This window comes from Tetrao urogallus (assembly GCF_951394365.1).
Source record: "Tetrao urogallus genome assembly, chromosome: 10".
Lineage (NCBI taxonomy): Eukaryota > Metazoa > Chordata > Aves > Galliformes > Phasianidae > Tetrao > Tetrao urogallus.
This window is the reverse complement of record NC_136823.1, coordinates 19,631,735-19,656,242: the sequence shown is the minus strand read 5'-3', so window position 1 is coordinate 19,656,242 and position 24,508 is coordinate 19,631,735. Positions and strand designations below refer to the sequence as shown.

General features: G+C 48.2%; 3 protein-coding genes across 3 annotated transcripts; all 3 read right to left on the bottom strand.

Moving 5' to 3' along the window:
- Positions 1-2,221: 2,221 nt before the first annotated feature.
- On the bottom strand, positions 2,222-14,615 carry IRAK2 (interleukin 1 receptor associated kinase 2; the record flags this gene model as incomplete). The annotated part of the gene is made up of 13 exons (XM_079540590.1): positions 2,222-2,340; positions 2,617-3,133; positions 3,293-3,493; positions 4,514-4,576; positions 5,278-5,473; positions 5,834-5,943; positions 6,807-6,921; positions 7,357-7,421; positions 7,845-8,039; positions 9,430-9,536; positions 10,189-10,359; positions 13,764-13,943; positions 14,480-14,615. The coding sequence occupies 13 exons, from the start codon at positions 14,613-14,615 to the stop codon at positions 2,222-2,224; spliced, it is 2,175 nt and encodes a 724-aa protein (XP_079396716.1).
- A 2,165-nt stretch (positions 14,616-16,780) lies between these two features.
- On the bottom strand, positions 16,781-17,702 carry VHL (von Hippel-Lindau tumor suppressor; the record flags this gene model as incomplete). The annotated part of the gene is made up of 3 exons (XM_079540495.1): positions 16,781-16,965; positions 17,262-17,372; positions 17,447-17,702. 3 exons carry the CDS (start codon positions 17,700-17,702, stop codon positions 16,781-16,783), a joined length of 552 nt encoding a protein of 183 aa, XP_079396621.1.
- Positions 17,703-18,958: 1,256 nt separating this feature from the next.
- On the bottom strand, positions 18,959-23,565 carry THUMPD3 (THUMP domain 3 tRNA guanosine methyltransferase; the record flags this gene model as incomplete). The annotated part of the gene is made up of 9 exons (XM_079540305.1): positions 18,959-19,090; positions 19,363-19,486; positions 19,721-19,819; positions 19,976-20,091; positions 20,458-20,527; positions 20,923-21,053; positions 21,951-22,475; positions 22,952-23,029; positions 23,365-23,565. 9 exons carry the CDS (start codon positions 23,563-23,565, stop codon positions 18,959-18,961), a joined length of 1,476 nt encoding a protein of 491 aa, XP_079396431.1.
- Positions 23,566-24,508: the final 943 nt, after the last annotated feature.

The following is a 24,508-nucleotide window of genomic DNA, read 5'->3' as shown; positions in this document are numbered from 1 at the left end:
AGTTGGCCAACAGCAAACCCAAACTTGCTGCAAAAAAGGAAGCCGTTCTGTTGCAATGAGGTGCTTTTACACCAGCTTCATGCCGAGCAGAGCTTCCCCAGCCCGTGACGGCCGTTTCCCGGCTATCACACGGAGAGCCCCGCAGTGCCGCGGTTCTGCCCCTGACGGGACAGGGGAAGCTTTTTAGAAAGCCGTGCCTAAAGCTCTGCGCTCTCAGACGCACGTACCTTCCCGTATAGGAGGTACAGAAAGCCTGCCGCAGACCAAAGCGCACGGCACGCCGCGTGCGGCCGGCCTCAAAACGGAGAGCGCGACCGAGCCGAGTCCTGAGGAGACGGCCCGGTGGGCGGGACCTTCGGCGGGCCGCTGCACCCATTGGGTGGCCCGGAACTGCTCCTGCCACCGATTGGCTGAACTCGCTCCGAGGAGGGCGGGAAGAAAGACCGCCGCGCCGCTCGCTCCGCTCGGGCCGCCTTGGCGATGCTCCGCGGGAACGGGGCGGGGAGCGGCGGGCGGGCCGGCCGGCTCTGTGCTCGGGACCCGGAGGAGCTGTGGGACCGCGGGGAGCGCTGCAGCAGGCTGCAAAGAACAGAGGTACCTGTCTGACGTGCGGGGAGCGCCTCGGGGCGGGCCGTCATGCGGAACAGCGCGCGAAACGCGAACGGCGTTCATTGACCTGAGGTGTGAGGGTACGCGCCGCGCCCCCGGGGCCGCCGGTACCGAGGCGCCCCGCAGCGCCATGGAGCTTTGCGGGCAGGCGGCTCTCGTTGTCTCCCGCAGCTCTGCGGGGCGGTGCCGTGCCGTGCCGTGCCTCTCGGCCGCTCTCCCTCTTGCGGTGTCGTTCAACAGACAGCAGCAAGCGGGTACGGAGCGGCACCGGAACCCATCCCAGAAATCACTGAGAGAAAAAAACACTGCTTAGCAGTGAGCGAGGATGCGCGTTTTACACCGCTGCTACAGTCGCTGATGGCTGAGTGCGGGGAGGTGCTGGGTGCTTGCTCATGAACACACATGCAATGCTTCAGAAAGCTGCAGAAAGGAGATTTGCTGTGCTATGAGTCGTGAGAAAGCTGGGTATAGACAGAGCTTCTTCCATTTTTTATTCTCGAGTTTATTAATAAAGTATAAATTTGAAACGTTGAGATTAAAACATAGTATCAAATAGCTGACATAAGAGTATAGTTACTGTAAGACTATGCAGAATATTAGCTGTGTTATGCCGCTCTTAATAAACATCTGGTAAGGTTCCATACCTCAGAATATGTTTAAGACTAACACGGAACAAAGGAAAGAATAACACAGCTGGCTTTGTGAGGCTCATCTGTCATTGTTTTACCCTTTGCCAAAATAAATACAATTAATCAAATTTAAACTGACTGATGATAAAATTGAGGACACTTTAAATTAAAGCCCAAAATGTATAGTAGCCACCACATGAAACACAACAAGAAGCCTTAACAATGTTTAAAGGACACTTGGGAAGAAAAACAACTTTCGGAGACACCCTATGAAGTGTAACTGCTGTCCTATAGCTCCTGACAGCGAAACTTGCTTAGACCTCCATGACATAACACGTACAGCTGGTACAGCAGCCCACAGAGCAGATCAACATGTCTTCAGTTATTTACTTACTGCTATTTTCAGTGCAATTCAAATTGAGATCAACCATAGAGAATATGTCTGAGAACTTGCATAGAAATTCCCTTCTCTGCTAACACAGTGTTCTTGGGTATACAGGCAAAGAGTGTATGATACAGATCATTTGAAAACTGAAACCTTCTTCAATCAAAGATTTGTCTGCACATATAGCATGCAATGACAATAAAGGGCATTGCTAACTAATTGTGGATCAGTGGTTGCTCTGTAACTTCTAGGACTGTGGTATTTTAATAAGACACCTATTACCTGCAGATACTTTTTGAAATACACAAGAAAAGGACCTTAATTCTTTTTATAATGCAGATGAGAAGAAAGAAGGCATTTCTGTTGGCAGAGCTGCGCTGAGCCTCAGCCTGTTTTAGGAAAGATATTTTCTATTTCTTCTCAGCGCCATCACTTTTCTTCAGAGAAGGATAATGTTTCTGATCCAAATCTGCTACTCAGACTTCAAGGAGAGGTATACTTTTACCATCTATTTCTAATGAAGATTCTAATGATTCTAATGAAGAATCTGTCCTTGTTTCTTCTTGTACGTTGGTCACAGCTAATAAGTCCATCTGGTTTAAGAATCAAAAAGTTCAGAACTGCTTAATTTGTCTTCTTCATACAGCAAAATATTTTCCATTAGCTTCTTTTTTTGGTCATTTATTTTTATTTTCCAGGATGCCTCTCTGGCTAACGCTGAAAAACAAAAAATTCCAAAGACTGAGAAAAAAAATCTATCTGCATCTAAGGCACAGACAGCAATTTTAAATTAAAAATCTGGTTTAGAAAAACTGACAGAAAGGAAACAGAACATTCTGTAGATTCACTGGTAAAATCCTAAGCAAGGAATAAGAGCCCAAACTGTTGTGAAGACTTGGGTTAGAAGAGAAGCACGGACACTTCTGCCACAGCACCCGAACCATCGCACACCAGAACGTTCTGCACCCACACCTCAGCCTTATCTACATTTACCTTGGGATGAACACGCAGAGTCAAGGTCTGCGTTTTTCGACTGAAATGTGCTTTGTGCAGTAGCAGCCATTTCCAAGTTGTCGTCACTTCTGATGCATACTACGTTTCTTTCCCGGAGTCCATTTGCTTTTGTTTTCTCCTTTATCCTGCAGTCAGAGCTCGCAGTGTTTTCTGAATTGTCACAGCTGTTGCTGAATAGCTCATCTGCAGATTTCTGTTCAGGATTCCAGATGAAACTCATCGATTCATCCGATTCACAAGGGATCCGTGACATCTGCAAACAGTGAGCGTCCGGTGGCACGACTCCTACTGAAGGTGTGCACTGACCACCACTGGCCAGGAGCACCGGCTGCGTGCTGTCCTCTTTATTCTGCCCTGCAGAAGGGGCATCCATGCTGAGGTTGGTTGTCTCATCATCGGTTTCTTCTGGAGTATTCATGGAAAACCCAGGAGTGCTGCCTCCACAGATGTAATGCTCTCTCAATTTATTTTCAGCTGTTTCCATAATTTCAAGCACCTGTTTTAAAACAACAAAATCTGTGAATGCAGAATAATCCCTGTACCCCTTGTTACACACATTACCGACAGCCCAAAAAAGTTGGGGCACAAAAGTTGTAGCTCTAGACCTTGCTGTCATGAAGGCGAAATTCTCAAAATCAGATTGTTAAAATATTACCTCTGCTATGTTAGAACTCTTCTTTCTCAGACAAAGGCAGATGGCTGAGGCAAAATCAATAGCAACCTCTTCCAGCAAATGTCCTGCTTTCTTGTCCAGGTATTTACAGCATATTTCCTTGGCAGCTAGCTTTTCCAAATTCTTGGCTTTGGAGCGTGAGTTTTCTTTTGCTATTTGGATTTCATCAGCAATCATGTCTTTCTACTCAAAGGAGAAAGGTACATTAGGTGAAGACAAAATTAATAGCAATGTTTAATTCCATCTAAATCACTGAGAAGTCTTCCCATGTACTTGTTATTACTGCTCCTTAACAGCTGCCTTACAGATTTAAAAACAGTAACTGATCTCCCTTTGTAAAGTCACAGAAATGTTGCTTTCACAGTAAAGGAATGGCCAAAGATTTTCTTTGCGTTGCCTAAAGCAAACCCAGCTGCTCTATGCTTATATCCACCTAAAGGAATGAAAAATCGTCAACACTGCACATAGCAGCATTTTTGCACAGAACTTTTAAAAATATTTATTAAAAGAAATCACAAACTCAGGATCTTTTGTTTCTTGAAGCTGTTTGGACGTTGCTGAACGGTTTGGAAATTATACGTATGAAAACTACCATCTTCCTCTTAAAGGCTTCAACAACACGGCAAACCAGAAGGAGTGCATTGCACAGAAGGATTATAGGTGGAGTCTGTTTTTATGAAGATGGTGTTAATGGTATCAAGTGAGCCTGGGCAGTTCTGGCTGCTTGTGAAAGCAGTCTGCGTAGTTTTAATGACAGCCTGGACAAATTGGCCAGGATCCAAATTCCAGACACCAATTAATACTAAATGCCTGATAAACATGGTAATGAGCAACTGCAGTCAGAGCCCACCCAGATTCCCCCCGTGTGACTCGTCACACACCTTCCTGGCACAAACAAGCCTGCAGCAGCATTTCAGCACAAAGTGTGAAAATAAGAACGAGCTTAAAGCCAGTCCTGCTGCAGCATCTCCTAACATCAGCAAGGCCAGTGCTCATGAGTCTGCTGTGTGAAATGGGAATACGTACTCTCCTCATGTCTAAAGGTGATGAACTGTTGGTGTTAATGGAACCACGTCAGAATTTCTAGAAAATCTCTTCTGCAAAATGTGTAAAGCAAACTGCGCTTCTATAACATGTAAATTCACCTTATGACAGCAACCCCATTCACTCGTGTCAGTGTTCACTATGTCTGCTTTTCCTTACCAGATAAACAGGGCTCCTTCCTTCATCCAGTGCCTTTATCCCTGTCAGTATCTCTGCTAAGACCTAGAAAGTTTATTTGACAGATAAAACAATTTGTTGACAATAAACTCTGTCTTTAAATGTCTGTATGTAAAGGAATATTGAACTGTTGAACTGTCAGGGCATTTTAGATTTCATTTTTATTTTAACACTTAACGGTGCCAAATTTGGGCAGTATTTATGACAGCTTAAATCTACCTCCAGAGTCAAGTCCAGATTTTATAGTTAGGTACAACAGATAATAAAAAAACAAATTAAGTTCAAAAAGAAGACTGTCAGTATAAATTTATATAGGAAATGACACCAAACAGAGAAACTTCCTGTTAAAATGGAAACTTTTGAGACAAGTGACGTTTTGAACTCTTATCTCAGCTGAACTTCCAAACTGACAGATGTTTGTAGCAGTGGATGGGGCCAGTCTGTCACAACTGTGAGAACCAAACAGAAAACTTTCTGCTACTCTCTTTCTCAACCTACCAACAGTAATACGTCTTTTGCTACATTCTGCCATTTCGTTGTTCATAAGATGCACATCACTTTGCCACAAACTGAAGTAGATTTGGAACATGAAGGTAATTAGAAACAGAATCTCAGCTCGTTATACAGTTAGCAATTGGGAATGAAGTTGCAGGAAAAAACAGCTACGTGGGGAATGCGCTCATACATCCATTTTCCTGTCTACAAACATCAACAACCGCAACAGAAGATGGAAGAAGGCAACCTACCACACCACAGCCAAATACGTCAACTTTTTCTGATAACTGCCCATGCCTGACAAAATCTTCTGGCAGATAAGTAAGAGAAGCTTGCAGAACTTTGGTTTTCATCACAGTACATTCGGACTTTTTATCAGCAGAGTACAGTCGCAGACCTGAATGCCCAAGCTTTGGTGTAAAGTTTTCATCCAACAAGACATTTGAGCTGTAAAAGACAACACTGGTCAAGTGATTACTTCAACTTGATGTGAAATTTTACACTTTTCAAGTTAAGGCAAGGCCTGAGCAGGAAAAATTCCAGCATTTGACCTGCTGTGTAACAGTGAAAGGGTGAAGACAGGGAGAAAGGAAGAGGGGATTTAAAAGCACTGCAAGCATTGCTTCAGAAGAAAACACTTCCATCATTTATAAAAGGGAGACAAATTAAAGGTGATCAGGTGAAGATCCTACAGAACAAGGGATAGCAGAATGACATTGCAGATGAATACCAACATGATAAAAGCTTTCAGGTGCTTTTGTTGAAGAAATTCTGGAATTAGTGTACAGGTAATGCCAAACCCCTCACCTCTTGATGTTCCCATGAAGAATTCCAAAATTGTGTAAATACTCCACAGCTCGGATGAGTCCCACAGAAATACTAATCCGTGTCTCCCACGCCAGTGGAACAGAATCATCCTGCAAGAAGCAATGGGGTCGTTTTGTCTTCTTTTGACAATGAAAACGACACAGCAGCAGTACATTTTCATTCTAAAGACCGTTTTGGTCCCACTGCAATCATGGCGGAGTCGCCGTCCCTGGCAGTGTTCAAGAGGCGCCTGGATGAGGAGCTTCGAGATCTGGTTTAGTAGCTTGTGGTACTGATAGGAATGGGAGGGGGGTTGGACTAGATGATCTTGCAGGTCGTTTCCAACCTTGTGATTCTGTGATTCTGTGATAAGCAAAATGCCAGCTGGCCTAAATCAAAAGTTTTGTCCAAGGCAGAGTTTGGGATTTCTAGGCCCAGGAAGGAACTTACTCTTGCACACTGCATGGTGTGTTTTGCCTGCCTTGTGACAACAGTGAGATAAGGATACAGCATAGATCATACTTATTCACAGCCATCAATTATACGCCATCACAGAGCACAGGTCTGGTTTTGATGGATTGCTTTTCTGCTCCTTCTGTCATATCTCTGTAAATGCTCTTCCAGTAGGTCTGAACACCTCAAAGTGTTCTCTCTTAAGCCCTTCTAAAATGTTGTAGGAGTGAATGAAAATGATGAGAACCACATTCCCAATTCCAACGAAATATTACGATATAGATAGGTATGTTTTGCAGATTAGTTATTACTTGAAAAATCTGAAGGCTGCAAAGCAGAAGCTTTTCACTGACCTGATCTGCTTTGCTGTAGTAAAACTGAAAAAGAGCGTAGTACCTGCAGACAGCTCATCTGGGCTGTTTTTGTCTCTTTCTTAGAATTACAAGACATCTTTCTGTTTTTCATACAATAACGTGACTTGTAATCACAGATAAATAACGGGCTCGGGTTATCTACTTACTTGATGCTGAAGTTTGTTCTGTAGTGATCCATTAGGCAGGTATGGATATATCAGACAGTGCAACTCAGATTCTACTGTGAAACCCAGCAGCTGCAAAATGTTGACGTGACAACACCTGCAGGCACAAATCAATAATGATTTACAAATGAAATGAGAGCAACATAGGAAAATGCATTCTTAAGCCAGAATAAATCCCTACGTTCAAGAGAGTCAGGAATGACGTTTTGTTCTGTAGCCACAAACACAGAATGGCCCTGAGTGGGTTCACAGAAAGCTGCACCAGCAGCAGAGGCAAGGCCATAGCACAACCAGGTTTTGAGCAGCCAGAAGGGATACAAAGCTTCAGGAGACATCAGGCCTTCACCATGTCCAAGAGTGGCACGGGGCAGTGCTTGCTTTGCAGGGAACAGCACATCTCTGGCAGACAGGTACGCTGCTTCCTCAGGGCATAACCCCAGTCCCCAGCACAGGCCGGTGCCGGGGGGATGCACACATCAGTGTGACTGAACAGCCCGGAGCACAGTGCATGCAGCATACACAGACTGCTCACCGAAAGCAAATCTGTACTTCTGTATGAAAAAATCTTTGGGTGGAATTTGGGCTTGTGCATTCAGTCTGAAAGAAAAAAAAAGAAAACATGCGATAGAATCTCAACACTAATTACTGATGTGCTGCACTCCCACTTTTAGTCTCTAGATGACAACGTTAGCAAACAGGCTGTTTTCACTGGTGACCATATTGTGTCATAGACAACAGCTACACATTAGAACAAGAACTCGCATGAAGACATTTCTGACCCTATTATCCACGCAGGCAGCTACCCCCAGGCTACTCCCACAAATCCAGTGAATTGAACTACCCACGTGAGGAAGAGCTCACATACGTGTTTGCTGCATCTAGGTTTACTAACATAATTTCTCTTTTATTCCTCCTTTTTTATAGCAGTTCTTGTTCTCTGCCCACAGAATATTAAATGACAGCTGTTTAAGAGATTCTAATAAAATATCTCCTGCAAAGAAAAAGAAGTGGAGCACTTGCCTCTTTCAGTCTTTTGATGACATAGGCCATGTTGTGCCTCTGACCTTTGTAGACATCTGCAAAAGTGCCTTCGCAAATTCTGCTCTTGTCACTGAAGCCATCTGTGGCATTAGTAACTTCTTTCTGGGTCCACAAAAGGCTCCCACTGGGGAGATCAGTCATCGTCTCCTGCTGAGGAGTAGAAGAGCTGCAGGGCTACACATTGGAAGAAGAAACAATCTCATGAACATTTGTATGCTTTCTCCATCTCTTTCAGGCATCACGTTTCTTTTCCATGAGCTGAATGAGCGTTGTGATTGTTGACAGAAATTGTGACAGGTGCTGTGCAAACACTCCGTGTGGTTTCCGTTTGTAATACCTGTGTTGATTTGTCTTGCTGATAGAAATATTCTTCACAGTAGAAGACACCTGAAAACAGCTAATCTGCATTTCCATCCTCCCCAAACAACAGGGTAAACTTTCTTTAAAATTCCTTATATGTATTTAAAGTGACATCAATTTAAGCTACAAAGCCCACTAGTCTCTGTGCCTAAGGCTTATATCATGGTACTGGATCAGAAAGGAGTGTCTCTCATGCTATAATGTTCTTATTTTCTCCTAAGAATTGCACGGCTACTTCTGAAGTGGTTGCAAAATAGTTGCTTCCAGTCAGACAAGTCCTCATGCCACTTGTTATTACAGTTCCACTGTAGCCTACACATAACTGTACAGCTTTCACAACCTTAATTCATTCCAGACCTGAAAAAACAAAACCTTAACTTCCCCTCAGGAAATTCTGAAATTACTGTGTTCTTTGTAGCAACCTTCTCCTCCTGCTTTTACTCTTGAACCACACCATCTTGGACGAGTTATAAGTCTTAAAGCACAATCATCTTTAGAAAAAAAAAATCAAATTAAACAAAAAAAAAGAGGTCAGTGCAGGACTGGGTTGGGAACAGAGTGCACACAAGGATCTGGGAAACACACTCTGAAAAAGTACAGGATGGTTCCACCTAGATGGTCTTGAAGATAAGAGAGCTATAAGGAATAACTATATAACTACATAACTATAAGGAATAACAGAAGACTGTGTTGAAATCATCAGGAGCATGAGCAAAGCAGCTCCCAGGATGGCTGAGCCTTGGGATGGGGCTCCGAGGGATGGCAGATTTTCAGTTTTTGACTAGAAAAGGCTCTGGGCAACCTGACCTCAATGTGGCACTGGCCCAGTTTTCAGCAGGAACCACATTTTAAATTTAAACTAGAAGTGTGACATTCCAACTAGGCAGTCGCTTATGCTGCACTGTCCTGCGATCCCATTAGAAATACTGGAGTCTGCTGCAAAATCTATAATGGAAATTCCTTCAAAATTAATTGCTATTCGTGGGCATGTCAGCCATGCTAAGCCATGTAGCACTGTTAAATGTATCCCTCACTGGTCTTGCGTTGGCAAAAAAGAAAAGAAAAAAAGAAGTGAAGCAAAATTTAAGTAATTAGTGCTAAATTCAGTCTAAACATAAAGTTGAAGAATAAACCTTAACTGAAAAACACAGTGTCATAAAGCAAATTCTTACAGTTATAATCAATGAGAACTAAAGGGATTTACCTGCACACTTGATGAGACAGAAGGATTTGACTGTAATGATTTCAAAAGGTCTTTTGGGGGAGGTGGTGGAGAAGGAAGCGAATACAAGGTTCCTCCAGAAACAGCATCTGAAATTGAATTAGCAGCACTGATAATACACCTCTTTTTTGTGCCATTGCTACCGCTGACTCATTATGAGCATCCATTGCTGAGATGGTGAGGTGGCCTAACCACCTATGGCTGTCAAAACGTGAAATGCCACCTAAAGACATGGAGCTTTTGTCCAGCTTCCTCTGTGCGATGACTGTGAAGATCCCTCCAGCCCTGGCTCAGGGACACACAGCTTCCAGAGCCTCTGCCTGCACTGCTGCTCACATGCTCTCCTCAGCACACCATGGTTCTGCTCCATCTCCCAGCAAAGCTGCTTGCTGATGCTTGCACCGCTCTCCATTGGCCCAGATTTATGCTGTGTGGAGGGAAGGACTGCGGGCGTGAAGTGCACGCACAGCTCTACTGTTAGCATGGCACTGGTGCTCACACAGACCTGGGAGAAGTACTTCTCTCACAGCCAGGACAGGTACCGAAAGGAGGAATGGGTGGCTGTGTGATCAAGCTAGGAATTGACAGCTCAGGAGACAGCAATGCTAGGTAAAAGGCAAATATTCAATTGGGACCATTTTGAACAGGAATGCGTTCATTTTCACTACAGTAAAATTCAGCATTCTTGTCCATACGGTCATTTCATTGTTACAGAAAATCAGATTGTATTATTTTACTTACTACGTGCTGGTGATATTCCTGGTTGTGAAGGCTCTGGCGATGGCAGCAGACTTATCTCATTTTCTCTCTCCTTGTGTTTGCTTTCCGTGGGTGTTAAAGATACGTCCTCCTGTTTAGGTGGCTCTACCAGCTCTTCTTTTTCAGAGGTGGTAATGCTGGATGGTGATATCCCTGCAAAGGAGATCAAAGGAAAGAGGAGTACCGTGCTGTACTGTGCAGCAGGAAGCCTGACAGATCAGTTAGCAGAAAGTAATCCCCACTGGGAAAATGGACTGTCCATTAGAACAAACATTATGAATGCTTTACAGTTATTGTTGAATTGTTTCAGTAGCGCTGGTATTTAAATTCAGACTTGAAGAGCACATATATCTTACAAGGAAATATTAAAATCAGATTAGGCTACTGGGACAGGAACAAACTGGAAAGAAAAAGATATGAAGACACTCTGCTACACAGAGCTGTCAAAACCTCCTGACAAAGCAGCTGAATTCTGGTCTGTGAGAGAGGTAAATGACGGGGAGGAGGAGCCTGGAAATGCTGAGTTGACCAGCAGATGACCACCAGAGATGACACAAGAACTTTCTAGTGCCTATTAACCACTTTTTCCTGGTTATAATTCTGTACTCTTGTTTCTATCCAGTATCTTTTATCAGCAATATATTTAACATTTACATTTAACATTAACATTTAACATTATAAAAATATGAATTAATCTTTTGATATGAAAGAAAATAAGCACAAGTACCAATATAAGCTTTTTGTTGTGTTGTTTTATCAGCTTGTCATCTTAAGTAAAAGCCACAGCACTCTGCATTTGCAATCAGACAATAGCTTGTGTTCTCTGTGCACAAACAAAGCACTGGGGATGTCTGAAGCCAGAAGGAAGCTGGAGTTTTAATTTCATCTATGCTCCTTGTAAACCACTTCCAGTAGAAGTGAAGCTTAGAAGGCAAGGTATGACAATTCCAGTCAGTGCAGCTCGGACCGGAGATGGGAGCACGTCTGTGGAGGGCAAGCTTTTTCCTTTGACTTCCTTCTGGAGTTTGTGTAATTGTTCTTCAGCATCCAATACGAATGCAGGTTTGAACGGAAAATCAGCTCTGTTTCTTTGTTAAAGCACCAGCTTTAAGCTGTGAGATCACAAACACCACAGGTTTTGGTAATCACTGAGTTCAAGCACCCTGCAGGCCTTCCGTTCCAACCGGCAGTCCCTGCGTTCTGCAATTGCTGACCTTCCCCTGCCGGTACTTTGACCTAGAAGCCTCTACAATTTGGATCACTTCCCTCTTTCAACCTATTTTTCATGGTTTTTCATGAATTTTGCAATTTCCTGCACATCAGTCAAACAGGTCACCGCTGAAACTAAAGAACTAACACAGGAAAAAGTTTGTTCCAACAGATATCCAGAAGTGGGACTAGAGCTGCGCAAGAAATTCTCAAAGGCAGAAACAAGAGAAACAACTCTCCTGCAAGTAATCTGCCAGCAAAACATTCACCTGGGTGTCCTGTCTTGCAAGTCAGGCTGAACAGTGTTAGGGTAACATAGTAACTGTCAGGAGTTGGAACAGTGGCTTTTTGAAGTGCCCAACAGAACTGAAAACCAAACCCACTTCCAGCTCCTTGCACCACCCTGCACAGAATGCTCTCATTTCACAGATCCTCCCCTGTCACAAAGGAAACCAGAAACAAAGGGGTGTTGTTTCTCAGAAGGTGAGTGCAGATTTTTTCTGATTAAGACACAGCATACAGGGTGGGATTACAGCAAATCAGTGAACACACAGAATTAAGGAACACTCAAAGTGAGCCGGCTGCAAACAAAGGCGGGCCTGAGAGCGCTGCGGCCGGGCAGAACAGCGATAGCTGTAGGAGCAGCCAGCTGCAGCACGTACACAGCAGCACCCAGAAATCCCCATGGACAGTGTGAGATACGCAGTGGGCATGGAAGAGAACAGTTACCACAGCGTGGAGGCCACCAGCTACTCCAAAGCATCTGTACAAACAGCATTATCGAGGAGCCGGGCATATTGCGTTGGAGAGCTCCAGATCCAGTTTCTTCACGTTGTTTTCAATCCCACCTACTCAAGCTGGACCCTCACAGCCACATTTCACAACTGGTTTACTACCATACTCGTTAGGGCAGATGAAAATTCACTTTCCTGTAGCTCTGTTACCATTGTTACCATCTCCTGAGTGGGGTGACTGAGTTCAGCCAGTGCAGTTCTGCTGAACGAAGGGCTGTCACAACCCAGCTCTGCGGAGCAGCACTGCTGCTAGGGTGGGTGGCAATGGCATTTCATTTACTGAGATGGAATTTGCTTAAAGCACGCTTGTGGTTAATATCTCTTTTTAATCAACAGAAATTCAGAACACCCACCTTAAAGATTTTTTTTTTTTGCCATCCTAAAATGAAGTTTCTAACTCACACTAACACCAGGAACCCACAAAAAACCCAGCTGTGCTATATAAAGAACTGCAGCAGCAAGCAAACTGTGACACAGTGGGAATTTCCATGAGCAACGCCTGTCACTGGGTGCCAGCTGTGTGTGCTGCCAGCCCTGCCCACGGGCAGCTCACAGCAGAACTCAGCCTCCTCCCCAGCTGCGTGCAGGCAGTGCCCCGCACACCTCCATCTCCTGTCGGCATGCACTGCTGTCAGCTTTGCCCATACCCTTGTCCACCTGCATTGTACTTCTCTGCTCAGTTTGGCCCACATAAACCTCTAACTTTTCTTTCTCACAACTGCCTATGGAGAACGTCAAAAGTCACACGAACACTTCCTTCCCAAGAAAGTTGGATTTTGGATGGTAACATGTGAAGAGGAGAGTACAGGCTGCTGTCAGCTTGCCAGGGCAGCCCAGGGCAGGAAGGATGAGCGTGTCGTCCAGGTTCCACAGGTCCCACAACAGAGCTGAGCTAAGGTACCCACTGGCTCATGAAAATGGATGGCTGCCATTTAAACATTGATTTCAACAGAGAAAAACTGCAAGTTATATTTAAAAGTGCTGTAGCTTCTACAGGGCAATGGTTTGCCTTAATTAGATACAGCATTTTGAAAGTATCATCATCCAACTCAGAAAAGTAACTAAAATACAGCAAATGGGACAAAGGCAAGAACAGTGAAGTGGGCAAAGCACTCCTTTGGGGAACGTTCTCACTGTGCAGGAAAGCAGAATGCACAAGCCTCACTGCTGATAGGTCTCTCTGCCACGAGTTTGTTGGCATTTAATGTATAACGGCAGAATTTCAGTGGGGAACGAGGACATAAGAAAAATTCACACATTCACAACTCAGCTCTGTGGGAAAGCAAGGATGTGTTACAGAACCATCCTTCATGCACAGCACAGCCTCACTCTGGCAGCTCCTGAAGCACCTACGAGACATTACGAGCTGTGCTGACAGACCAGACCGGCAGCCCCTCGTCTAGGTCAGCTCTCCCCTTCCCACCATGAGCAGAAAATAAGAATCAGCAGAGACTTCACAATTGGAGCACAAGGTTCCCAGCAAAGAGTTCCTTCAGCCTGCACAACGAAGACGGGGACAGGCACAGAGCCGGGCTGCTCACAGGAGCTACTCACAGTCCAGGATGACCTGAGCCGCCCGGTAGAGCTGCAGTGCCTGCAGCAGGTCCAGCAGCTGCCGCACGGTCGCCAGCCTCACACCCCACCACCACATCAGCTCGCGGGTGATGCTGATCCCCGTCTTCTCCATGCACTTGATCTTCCGCAGCTCGGTCTGGTCGGTGATCACGTAGGAGGCTGCGGAGACGGGACGGCTTTGTTAGCAAGGGGAGAGAGCGAGGGCAGGCAGGGCAGGCACGGTGCGCTGCGTACACAGAAAGCTTTCATTCGGCTTTAAAAGCAGGGACCGCCACACGTTAGCTACGTGGACGTGAAGAAATTCCAGTTCCTGGAAGCAGGGTATTATTTCTATTCTTTCAAACGTTCAAAAAAAAAGTTTGTTATGCGGAGACCCAAAAAGAAACCGCTCTCAGCCTGCTCAGCGCGCCGTCACCGTCCCCCGACCGCCCTCACCTGCACGCCGCGCGCCGCTCGGCTCCGGTTACCTTCCCGTCGTGGCAGCGGACGGCAGCGGCTGGACGGGAGGGGCCGCGCGGGCGGCGGCGGGGATCGGCAGCGGGGGGGGATCGTGTCATTACCGGCGGGCACCGGGCGGCTCTGCGGGGGACGCGGAGCGGACGCGGCGGAGGCCGGGAGACGCGGAACGGGGTGGTGAGGGAGGGGGGCGGCGCGGGGCCCGAGAGCGGCGGGGGGAGCCGGGGAGCCGCGCTCACCGAAGCGCATCCAGTCGCCGTCGCTGAGGCAGTCCATCTTCTGGCAGAAGTCCTCCAGCACCCAGGCCGGCATGCTGTGCACGTAGGGCGACGGCGGCGCCATCTCCTCGCGGCGCCCCGGTCCGCCCGCGGCCATCAGCTGCCGCGCGTGGCCCCACGGAGCGCCGCCGGGCGGGGCACCCCGCGCTTCCTCCTGCCGCGGGGGCGCGGCTTCCTGGGGCCGCGCGGGGCGGGGCGGCGGATCCCAGCCGCGGGAGCGACGCCGTTACGAGCTCCGCTCCGCCGGGCGGCTCCGTGCGCCGCGCCTCGGGAATCGCGAACGTCGCGGTGCCACGAACGCGTCCGCTTCCCGCCCCGCGCCGGGGAACCGCTAAAACCGCGGCCGAAACGTCAAGGAAACAAACCCACGGCGTGCCGTTACTTAAAGTACCGCATCGTAAGGACGCTCTGTGTGCCGCCGTTTGGGCCGTAGCGAGAGCTGTACCGCCAGCCACGGCTGCCCGCACAGCCGGCCCTGCCCCGAGGCAGCCGGGCTGCTCCCTGCACCGGGAACAGCGCAGAACTGTTCACCACAAGGGTGAATGAAGGTCCGTGACGCATGCATCGTTGTTTAGAACGGCACCTGTCCGTGTTTGTGACTTCGCTTTGGCTCTGACTGCTGTATGTAGTTAGAAGTTTCACATGGGAACTGAAAATCACTTTTTCAAGCTGAGACACAAACAATTCTACACAGCCTTCACCTTCAAGTAACAGTAGCAGACAGGAGCTGTGTGCCTGTGCCCATGTCCCAGCTCCTGCAACCGCAGCTCCACTCATTGCCCCGCAGCAGCACTAAATGGGGTTCTGCTCCTGACTGCCTCCAGTTACTGCTCCCCTCAGCTCTCACAGGAGCAGTGCAGTGAATCCAACTGAGCTCAATCCCACGGCATCCACGAGTGGCATTTCAGGAACAGGAGCAAACGTGCCATTGCAACCACTGCATAGTTACCTGACAGCATTAGAGTCAAAGAGTTAACATGGATTTACGTTTTAATGAGAAAGATCAGTTCATACACAAACATTTCAGAAAAAACAAGTCCACAAGAAGGGCAGCCATTGCATACTTAAGAACCTCAAGCCACAGAACAGCCTGCTGCTGTTAGCAACCTGCTGCTCTGCGCGCTGAGCAGCACTGCGCCTGCCTGGGGAACAATTCACCTATCTGCTAAAAACAATGCTGCTTTGAGTTATGCAGAGACATACAGACACACAGCTGTGTATTTGAGGTATGGGGAAGAGAACATACAGGCCAAGATCCTTTCTCTCTGTGCAGCTGGCCTGCTGAAAAGCACAGCTCTGCTTCGAGGAGCTAGGCCTGCAGCTGGGGCAGCTTCTGTGCTTCAGGGGGCACCAGCAGCCCAGACGGACCGTGCTCCTCAAGGCCAATCCCTGGGACAAGGGAAAGGTGGGGCTCAGAGCACCCACCTTGTGGGAATGCTCCTGGTATACCAGTATGGGAGCTGAGGGTGTGGGCACAGAGACGCAGAGCAGAAAGGGCTCCCAAAACTAAGATGCAGTCTGTATGGCTGACAAAGTTCCATCATCTAGAGATAAACGAAGCAGTAATTTGGTAAAGAAGGACAAATTAAGGCATTTAAGGCATGTTCTGTGTAAAAACTCGTTAGCTTCAGAGTTGCTACAATGAGGGTTTATGAACACACAGAGACAGAGGCTAACACAGAAATGCTTAGGTCATCTTTCTTTCAGAAGTTTTGGGCCCAGCGCTCAGAAGGCAACTGTGGAAGTTCTCACATGAACACCCCCTACAATTTGTGATTTGAAAGTAAATTCAGCATGTGAGAGAGCAAATTCCCACCAAAACCAAATCATTCAAGCAAACCTGGTGCTGCTTTGCCACTGATTTTAGAGTCTGGATTAAGTCAATCCTTGGCATAACTTTCTTTCTAACACAGAGGAAGTTGAGCTGCACGCACTTCCTCCAGACAGATACCCCAATCTTGTGTTACTATGGAATGTTCTGAAATAGTCCAAAGCAAACTCCTCTGAGCCCCATCTGTGCCAGGCCACTGTGGTCCCTGCTCAGCAACGCACGAAACCCGGAGCAGAGCCCTCACAAAGGAGAACATTCCCGCACTGTCTGCTCTCTGGAATCTGACCTACCAGCACAGCAAATGTTCTATGGTACGGCTGAGTTTGTTCCAGAACTTCAGTGCAGACGTTAGCTCTGGGCACACTTTCCAGTGGCTGCTCCTCCTAAGCTCGGTGCTTCGCTATCTACACGGCTCAGGACGCGCAGCCCTTTTAGTGGAGGCCTTCCTCCAGTAACATCTCGCTTCTCTCCACGGAGAGCCGCTGCAGGTCCTTCTTGACGTCGGGGCGATCCTCCAGCTCCTCGTACAGCGAGCGCACGATGTCCAGCTTGCGGTAATCCCCCGGCCGGACCAGGCTGCGCACCACCTGCAGGCAGCGCTCCTTCAGCGTGAACACTGCGGGGAAACAGAGCGAGCGGGCAGCCTGGCAGCGGCGGCCGGGCACCGCACTGCGAGGGGTGCCGCCCGGGACGGGAGGGCAAACGAACCCGGCAGCGTGACTCAGAACGCGCGAGGCCGCTCCGCGTTAAGTACGGCGGACAGAAGGATCGCGGGAACGCCGGTGGGCGGAGCGCCTCTTAGCTACAAAACGTCACTTTTGGATGCGGCCACCAGCGCGAGCCGCGCGTTTTCTCCGGCGGCGAACGCGAGCCCGCACGACGCGCTACCCCCCAGCCCGCAGCGCCCCGCACCTGGCAGCGTGATGTCGGCCTCGCTGATGTCAGGCGCGGCCACGAACAGCTCCTGCCGGTTGACGAGCAGCCCGTCGTGCGTGCCCGCGTCGCGGAACAGCCACAGGTGCCCTGCGGGGAGCGGCGCTCAGCCCCGCGGCGCATCGCGGCCCTCGCCGCGCCCCGCCCGCCCCGCGGCTCCTCACCGCGGTAGCTGTGCATGATCCGCCCGGTGCGCGGCCGCAGCACGGGGTAGTAGCGCGGCCGGCCCTCGAAGTCCACCCAGATGGGGAGCACGGCGCGCGGGCTGCGGTTGTTGAAGACGACCTCGGAGAGCTCGCGCGTGTTGGCGGAGCGCAGGCACGGCGCGGAAGGAGCCGGCGGCGCCATCCCGGCTGCGGGGCCCCGAGGCGGCAACGCGCCTGCGCGGAAGCGACCGGAGACTGGCGGGGCGCCGCGCATGCGCAGCGCGACACGCGACGTGGTGATGGGACGCGGCGACGCAGCAACGTAAGGACGTAACGACGTAAGGACGTAACGCCGCGCCCCGCAGCTGCGCGAACCGCCGCTTGCAGAGCGGAGCGTTGCCTGCGGGGCCGGGCGGACGGCTGGTGTTGGCCTCATCTGAGGGGAGAAGAACGCGAACTGCAGCGCACAGCGGGCGCAGAACAGAACGCTGCCCGGACTTCGTGCCTCTGCAGAACTAAGAAACCTTTAATGCTCCTTAATCCGCCTCTGAGCACATTACTGTGAGCTTGAATACACTGTAATGAAACGACAAGCTGGTAATTAGTGTTTCTGCTCTTCAAGAGCCGAGTAATCAGTCTGAGAAATTGCGGTATAGTGGAGAAGAAAAGAGATTTTCAACTTGCATTAATTGAACCAACTGTATTCTTTAAGTAGGCAGCACTCCTACAGCAGCTCCAGTCAGCTCGTAAATCCAAACGTACCGCCTCCCTCAGTGCCAACACAGACACCAAAACATGAACTTGTAGGTAAAGCTGCTGGAAGCGTCTCTGCTCTCGAACAGAAACCACAACTGCTGTGCTAAGGCAGCACGGGGCATCGCCCTCACCCACAGCAGGACCCCAACACAGCGGTGAGGCAGCACAGCTCTCTGAGCACTGAGTCAAGGTACCACTTAAAACATCAAACAGCAGCACCAGCACACTGCTCAGCGTTTTCTCACCCGAGTATCAAGCATCTCAATTTTACATTTGGGCAATAGTACAAACTTCAAACTTTCAGTTTGGAAAAGTCCTACAGCAAAGAGGTACTACCTCTAAACCCTTTAAAGTGACTAACACTAAGACTGGCATTTTAAGATATGATTTCTACAGTTCAGGGGAAAAATTAGCAGCTAATTGGCTCCAAAAATGCTTCAACATGTTTTCTACTATAAGCAGAGGAAACAAGCATTTAACTGAGAAATACAACAGACGTAGTAGAAAAGACTCAGGCAAAGGAGAGCATTACTAACACCACTACTGACTTTCAGTTTGGGTGGCAGGGTGAAAAGAGAGAATTTAAGTCACATTCCAAACACAGTACAACGGGGAGCTCTCAGGTTGGTCCCTGGTCCATTGCTCACATTAAGCAGTTCTCACATTTATTGCCTTCTGCTTAGGAACAGAGACACACACTCTCAGCTGTCTTCTTCACCAATCTGCTCATCTGGAAGTTCCAGAGGTGTTTGCTGTCTTCTTCCACACAGGCTATTACCAGAATGACCTTTTTTCTTCCACTCTTTCCCAGGTGCGTTTCAGAAGATACACTGCAGCATGAAGCCCCCCTACATTCACCCACACCGTGTGATTTTTGCGCCAGATGTGTCCCAGTCTTGACAAGGCCTACGATAGAAAAAAAAACACAAAGAACAGCCCCAAGAGTGGTGGTGGCTTCTTCAGGACAAGGATGTAAGGATAAATTTGCTTTAGATGTTATTCCTGACTATCCCAAATCACACCTGAATAAGGTATAAAACCACATTAAAATGCTGCTATTTATCTCTTCAGAAAAACATCACCCTCCATAGTGAAGTCAGCTTAAAGTTTTTTTCCTCAGTAGATTTTTCCTCTGCAAATAGGTTTGTTTTACTTCTAAGGTTTCACTCAGAACATACCTTGGCAAAGCATTTCTTGTCCTGAGTAAGCAGCACAGCTCTACCTGTGCCTGGTGTGCAGATCCGCCCCATCTCCATAAGGCAGGCTGGATAGAGATCCCAGTTCTTCTTCTTCGACCCTATCCTATAACACAGAATCACACAGAATCACAGAATTGTCAGATCAAGATCTCCTTTGTGACTGTTGAAAAATGTATGTATGACCACATAAACCTTCAGCCTTCATTCTGAATGCAAAGTATTTACATACTTCTCAATTAGGCCCAGTTAAGTTACAAGAGATCTCCTAAATCTGGACACACGAGCACACGTGGCAGTGATGGTCACACACAAGAACTTGGAATTCGTGGTCCCTCACCTCTTCCCAAAAGGCATGTCTGTCACAATGACATCCACAGAGCCAGTCCGCAAAGGGAGATTGCAAATATCCCACTGAACGATGTCCAAGGAAGCACTGCTACGAAAGCAAAGACCTCAGATATGGGCTACTGAAAATATTTTTATAGTGAAGAACTCTGTAACAGTAACATAGTAGGGAAAAGGAAAATCTGTGCAAGACAGATTTATTCCTATAAAGCCTATGGGAAAATAAAATCACTTGTACCGCTCTTACCTTTCCTTATTTTCATTTTTCTTTAGCAAAGAGCAGATGTTGCTTGCTGCTCTCTTTACAGCTTGTGGGTTGTTATCACCAGCAATGTGATAGCAACCAGGCCATTCCATAGCTCCCTGGGGGGAAATACTGATAACATTAACGTGAACACTGCTTGCTTTTTGAAACAAAACCCACCAAAAAAAACCTCCACCAGAATACAACAAAGCAATTTGAAGCAGATGTCAGCGATTTTAAAACTCCGTAACGATGTGTCACAGGCCTTAGGCAACTTAATGGCTCAAAGTTCTTTTAGGTTTTGCTTCTTCTTGTTATTGGAAAGGAAACTAAAGGCATTTAGTAAAAGCGTGCTTGGAGCTGTTGAGAAGTTGGCGAGATGCTTCTGTTGTTGGCTGCTCAGTTACTGCCATTAAAACTTACGTGTTACTCAGTTGCAGATACTGTCTTGAGTTTTACTACGTTAAAAAGAAAGGAAGAATCACCTCTATGGGTATTGCACCTGTACCACACATTGGATCAATGATGATATCCGTCGGCTGGGGATCGCAGAGCCTGAGGAGCAGAAAAGAAAGGTACTTTGAGAAAAAAGCACGTGAATTTCTTGTACCGATGGAAAACGGAACTGTTTCGATCACAGCAATTGAGCCCTTCTAATACAAGACGTGAACATTAACTGCATTTAACAACCAGCACTTATACATGCCAGTCCAGTGAAATTCTTTCAAGAATGTTGTCATCTAGTATTTTGAAAACTGGCTAATGGCTTGCAGCAAGTATTTTCTTTTCTAAGCTGGAAAACATCCAGTGTTGTTATGTCTTTATTCCCTTTTAACAAGAACCGACAAAAATGGCTTCTAAGGAAGCAGCGGAGGGGATAAGGCAACTCATTTGTGAAGCAGAGTGACTTATTATCTAAGAATCATATAAAACCATGCGTTTGCACTGACCTAAGCATGCCATAAGCAAGAGTTGAGCGAAGAGTTGTGGGTCCAAAATGTGTAATATTTCTTCTGTGAAGACTCTCCTCAGTTAACGCAATGCCCACAACTACTTCATTATTGTGAATATTCAGGAGAACCTAAAGAAAAACTGGAACTGAATTTCAGAAGTAACACAAGTTTCCCACAATACATCAGGTAAATGTTTAAACCAGCAGCTGTGATTTATACAAAGTCAGGAAATACATTTATAAGAGCACTATCCACTGCCTTTAATGAGGACAGCGTGGGTTTTTTTTCACTTGCACAAAAAGCACTCTGTGATGATGTTTAAAGAGCTTTGCTTTATATTTACTGGGGAGAAGTAAGGATAAGTCCTGCAAGTCACAGCGCAGCATTCACAAAGCAAACAGAATTTGCAATAGAAACCCCACGCCTGGTCCCCTATGCAGTGTGAATCTGGAAGGTGAAGACCATTACAAGAAAGGGGGTCAGCCCTGAAAAGAATCCGCAAGAAAATCATTTCACCTTATTGCCTCTCAAAATGAAAATTTTAATGGACCATATCTGCTGGACCTCCTTTCCAAATTTCTGCTTTCCCCATGAAAAGGGAAAAAGCAGTGGACAACTAACATAACCCTTTTTGTTCCCATGTGAGCAAATAATGTAAGAGGAGATAAAACTCAGTATAAAACCATACGGTGTAGCTCAGAGAGGAGAACTTTTGAGCACTGACTCAACTGCCCTGAGCTTAGTGATGTTAATGGCTTATCTTGAGTGCGTGCAGAGCAAAGGGGAGCATGAAAATGAGAGGTGCCCTCAGGGAGTCACAAAAGAGATGAGGGACAAGCAAGCAGTGGGGCGTGAGGATATACGTAACATGGCCATGAAATTAATGCTTCTGAGGAAGTCACGATTTCAGCATTAACGACTTCCAGCTTCAGGACAACCTTGTAAAGGTTATTTTGGAGCTCTCTGAGAATCAAAACTAAGAATCAATTTTTGAAATAGAATTATTGCAAGGCACAAGGCAATACCTCTACATCAAAGTTAGTCATGTCAGCCTTCCACTGGAAGTGCTCCTGCACAGCTCCTCCGAAGTCTCTTGCGGCCTCATTTGATGTAAAGCTGTGCTTGTCTCCGGCTCTATTGCACGTAACGCGGAACTTTAACACCTTTGCATCTCCTTCATCTTTCCTATCATCTCCAGCCTTCGTCTCAGCCCCAGAACTGGCACGCAGCTCGTTTTTAGCCTCTGACTGTTCGTTATCCTCCTCCTCATTCTGCGAGGCCTCTCCTTGCGTCTCCTCCGCACTCTGGCCAACAGCCGGCTCTGTTCCCGCCATGTTTGGGGCGCAGTCCTCCTGCCCCCCCACAGCTTTGTCACCCTTCTCCTCCTCTCCGCCGTCACGCAGCTTTTCTTTGCTTGCAGTTCTCTGCAGATTCTGCTTTTTGCGTTTTGTCTTTTTCTTTTTTAAGCTGTTGTTCAGCTCCCAAATTCTCAAAGGATCAGTCCAAGGCAGTTTTTTAACCAAACCTTCCAAATCTTTTAAAGCATCTTCCTTTAAAAGACAAAAGAAATTGTACTTCAAAGCCATTCCCTTTCTTGAAGAACGACCCTCTTTCTAAATCTCTTAAATTAGTCCATACATGCAATCGCTGCACATCTGATCACAGCTTGCACTTTTTGTGTGCAATTGGTGCCACATCTGGGTGGTGTTTTACACCACAGGATCCGGAACAAACAATCACGTATCACGGCTACCACTACATTAAGAGACCAAGAGAGATTTATTGTCCTCCATCCAAGGGTGACCTCCAAGCACACAGCTGCTCTCATTCTCGGTCTCCCACGAAGCAAACACAAGAGAAGGGATTGGGGCAGACGACAAAACCACACTCCAGTTTTAAAACCCCACAAAGAACTGGGACAGCACTACAAGCGTTTTAAAAATCCTTACTCCTGAAATACTCAGAGCACTACAATGAAAACGATTCTCCAAACCCCGTAACTGAGTGAAAGCAGCGATTAACTCACCTTGGTTTCCTTAAACTGATAATCTTTGAACTCCTGAACGACAACAAACAAATTATCCACGGACCTCAGCCGATGGACCTGCAGCGAGGGAGAGCAGCGGCGCTCCGTTACCATCGGTTACAAAGCGTCGCCACCTTACATCTACACCCGACCCGGCGCCGTGCCGCGGAGGTCACCGGTTTACGTGCAAAAGCAGTAAGAAAAGCCGGCCCGGGTCTGGCTGACTTCAGCCGCCTTTGTCAAAGCACGGCAAACCCGACGAACCAGCCGGCAGGACGGGCTGCCCTACGGCTGGCGGCAAGCCGACAGCGCTCCGCCGCGGACGGGGCGCCGCTATGCCCACAACCGCCGGTGGCCGCAGCCGGCCGGAACGGCGCCGGGGTGCCGAGGGGGGCCGCGGTCGGCGCACGCACCTCGGGCAGGCAGCGGGCCGGCACCTCGAAGTAGATCTTCCCGCGGTCCCTGCTGATCCGGGACGCGGAGCCGAGCTTCTCCTGCACCTCGGCGGCCGCCGTCGCCTCGAACCCCGTGGGCACGGTGGCGCCGATAACGGCCGCGCCATCCCCGGCCGCCTCCGGCCCGGCCGCCTCCGCCTCCGCCTCCGCCTCCGCCATGCCCAAACGCCGGCGCGCGCCGCGGCCCGCCCAGCTTCCGCTTCCGCGCCGGAGCCTCGCAGCAGCGCCCCCTGCGGTCCGGCGGTCCGGCCGCGCTCGGCGCTCCGTGTCTCGCGGCGGGCGGGAGGGCGGCGCGCTGCTGCCGTGCCCGGAGCGGAGCGGGCGGTGCTCGAGCGGCACCGGCGCGAGTGCGGCGCGTTTTTCACTCCTTAAGGGAAAACCTCCCTGCGGTAATGATGAGCAGCCGGCGCTTCTGGGATGTCTTTGCCCAAGGACCTCCCGGGCTTCACGTCCGAGCGGCGGCGTGTGCTGGGGGCACGCGGTGACCTCGGGGCTCACCTGGCCTTCGGTCCCGCGTGTCTGAAAGGGCGGAGCCGTGCGGGATTGCACGGTCCCGGCTGGGGCCTCTGCGAGGAGAGCCTTGAGTGGAAAAGACGCGCATCCTCAGTGCTTGTGTAAGGCTCTACAAATCAAACTCAGGGCCGGCTCAAGCGATTACCTGAAATATCCTTGAATGGAGGGAAACGTTTCAGCCATTATGGAAATGACTCTTTAGCAGAGAGGCTGAAAAGAAACCATAGCGACAATGTAAATTAGGCAGTGGGAAAGGAAAACATAAGCAGATGAGAGGTACTGACTGGAGTTAGAATCAGGACTCTCGAAAGTCAGTGCTGTTCTCTTTCTGAAATGACCAGATAATGACAACAGACATGCTTGTGTATGGGAGAGGCATGTTGATAGCAGCATGTAAATAGCTGCCACTGCCACCACGCTGTGTAAATCCTACCTGCATTCAGTGCAGATCTGCTCAGCGTGTTTATTTCCTCCAGCTCAGTGCTGCGTTCAGACAAGTCCCAACCACGGAGTGTCTCCCAGCTGGCTCTGTCCTTGTACTCGTGTGTCACACTGCAGGGCAGAGCAGGATTATCTCTTGCCTGTGGTG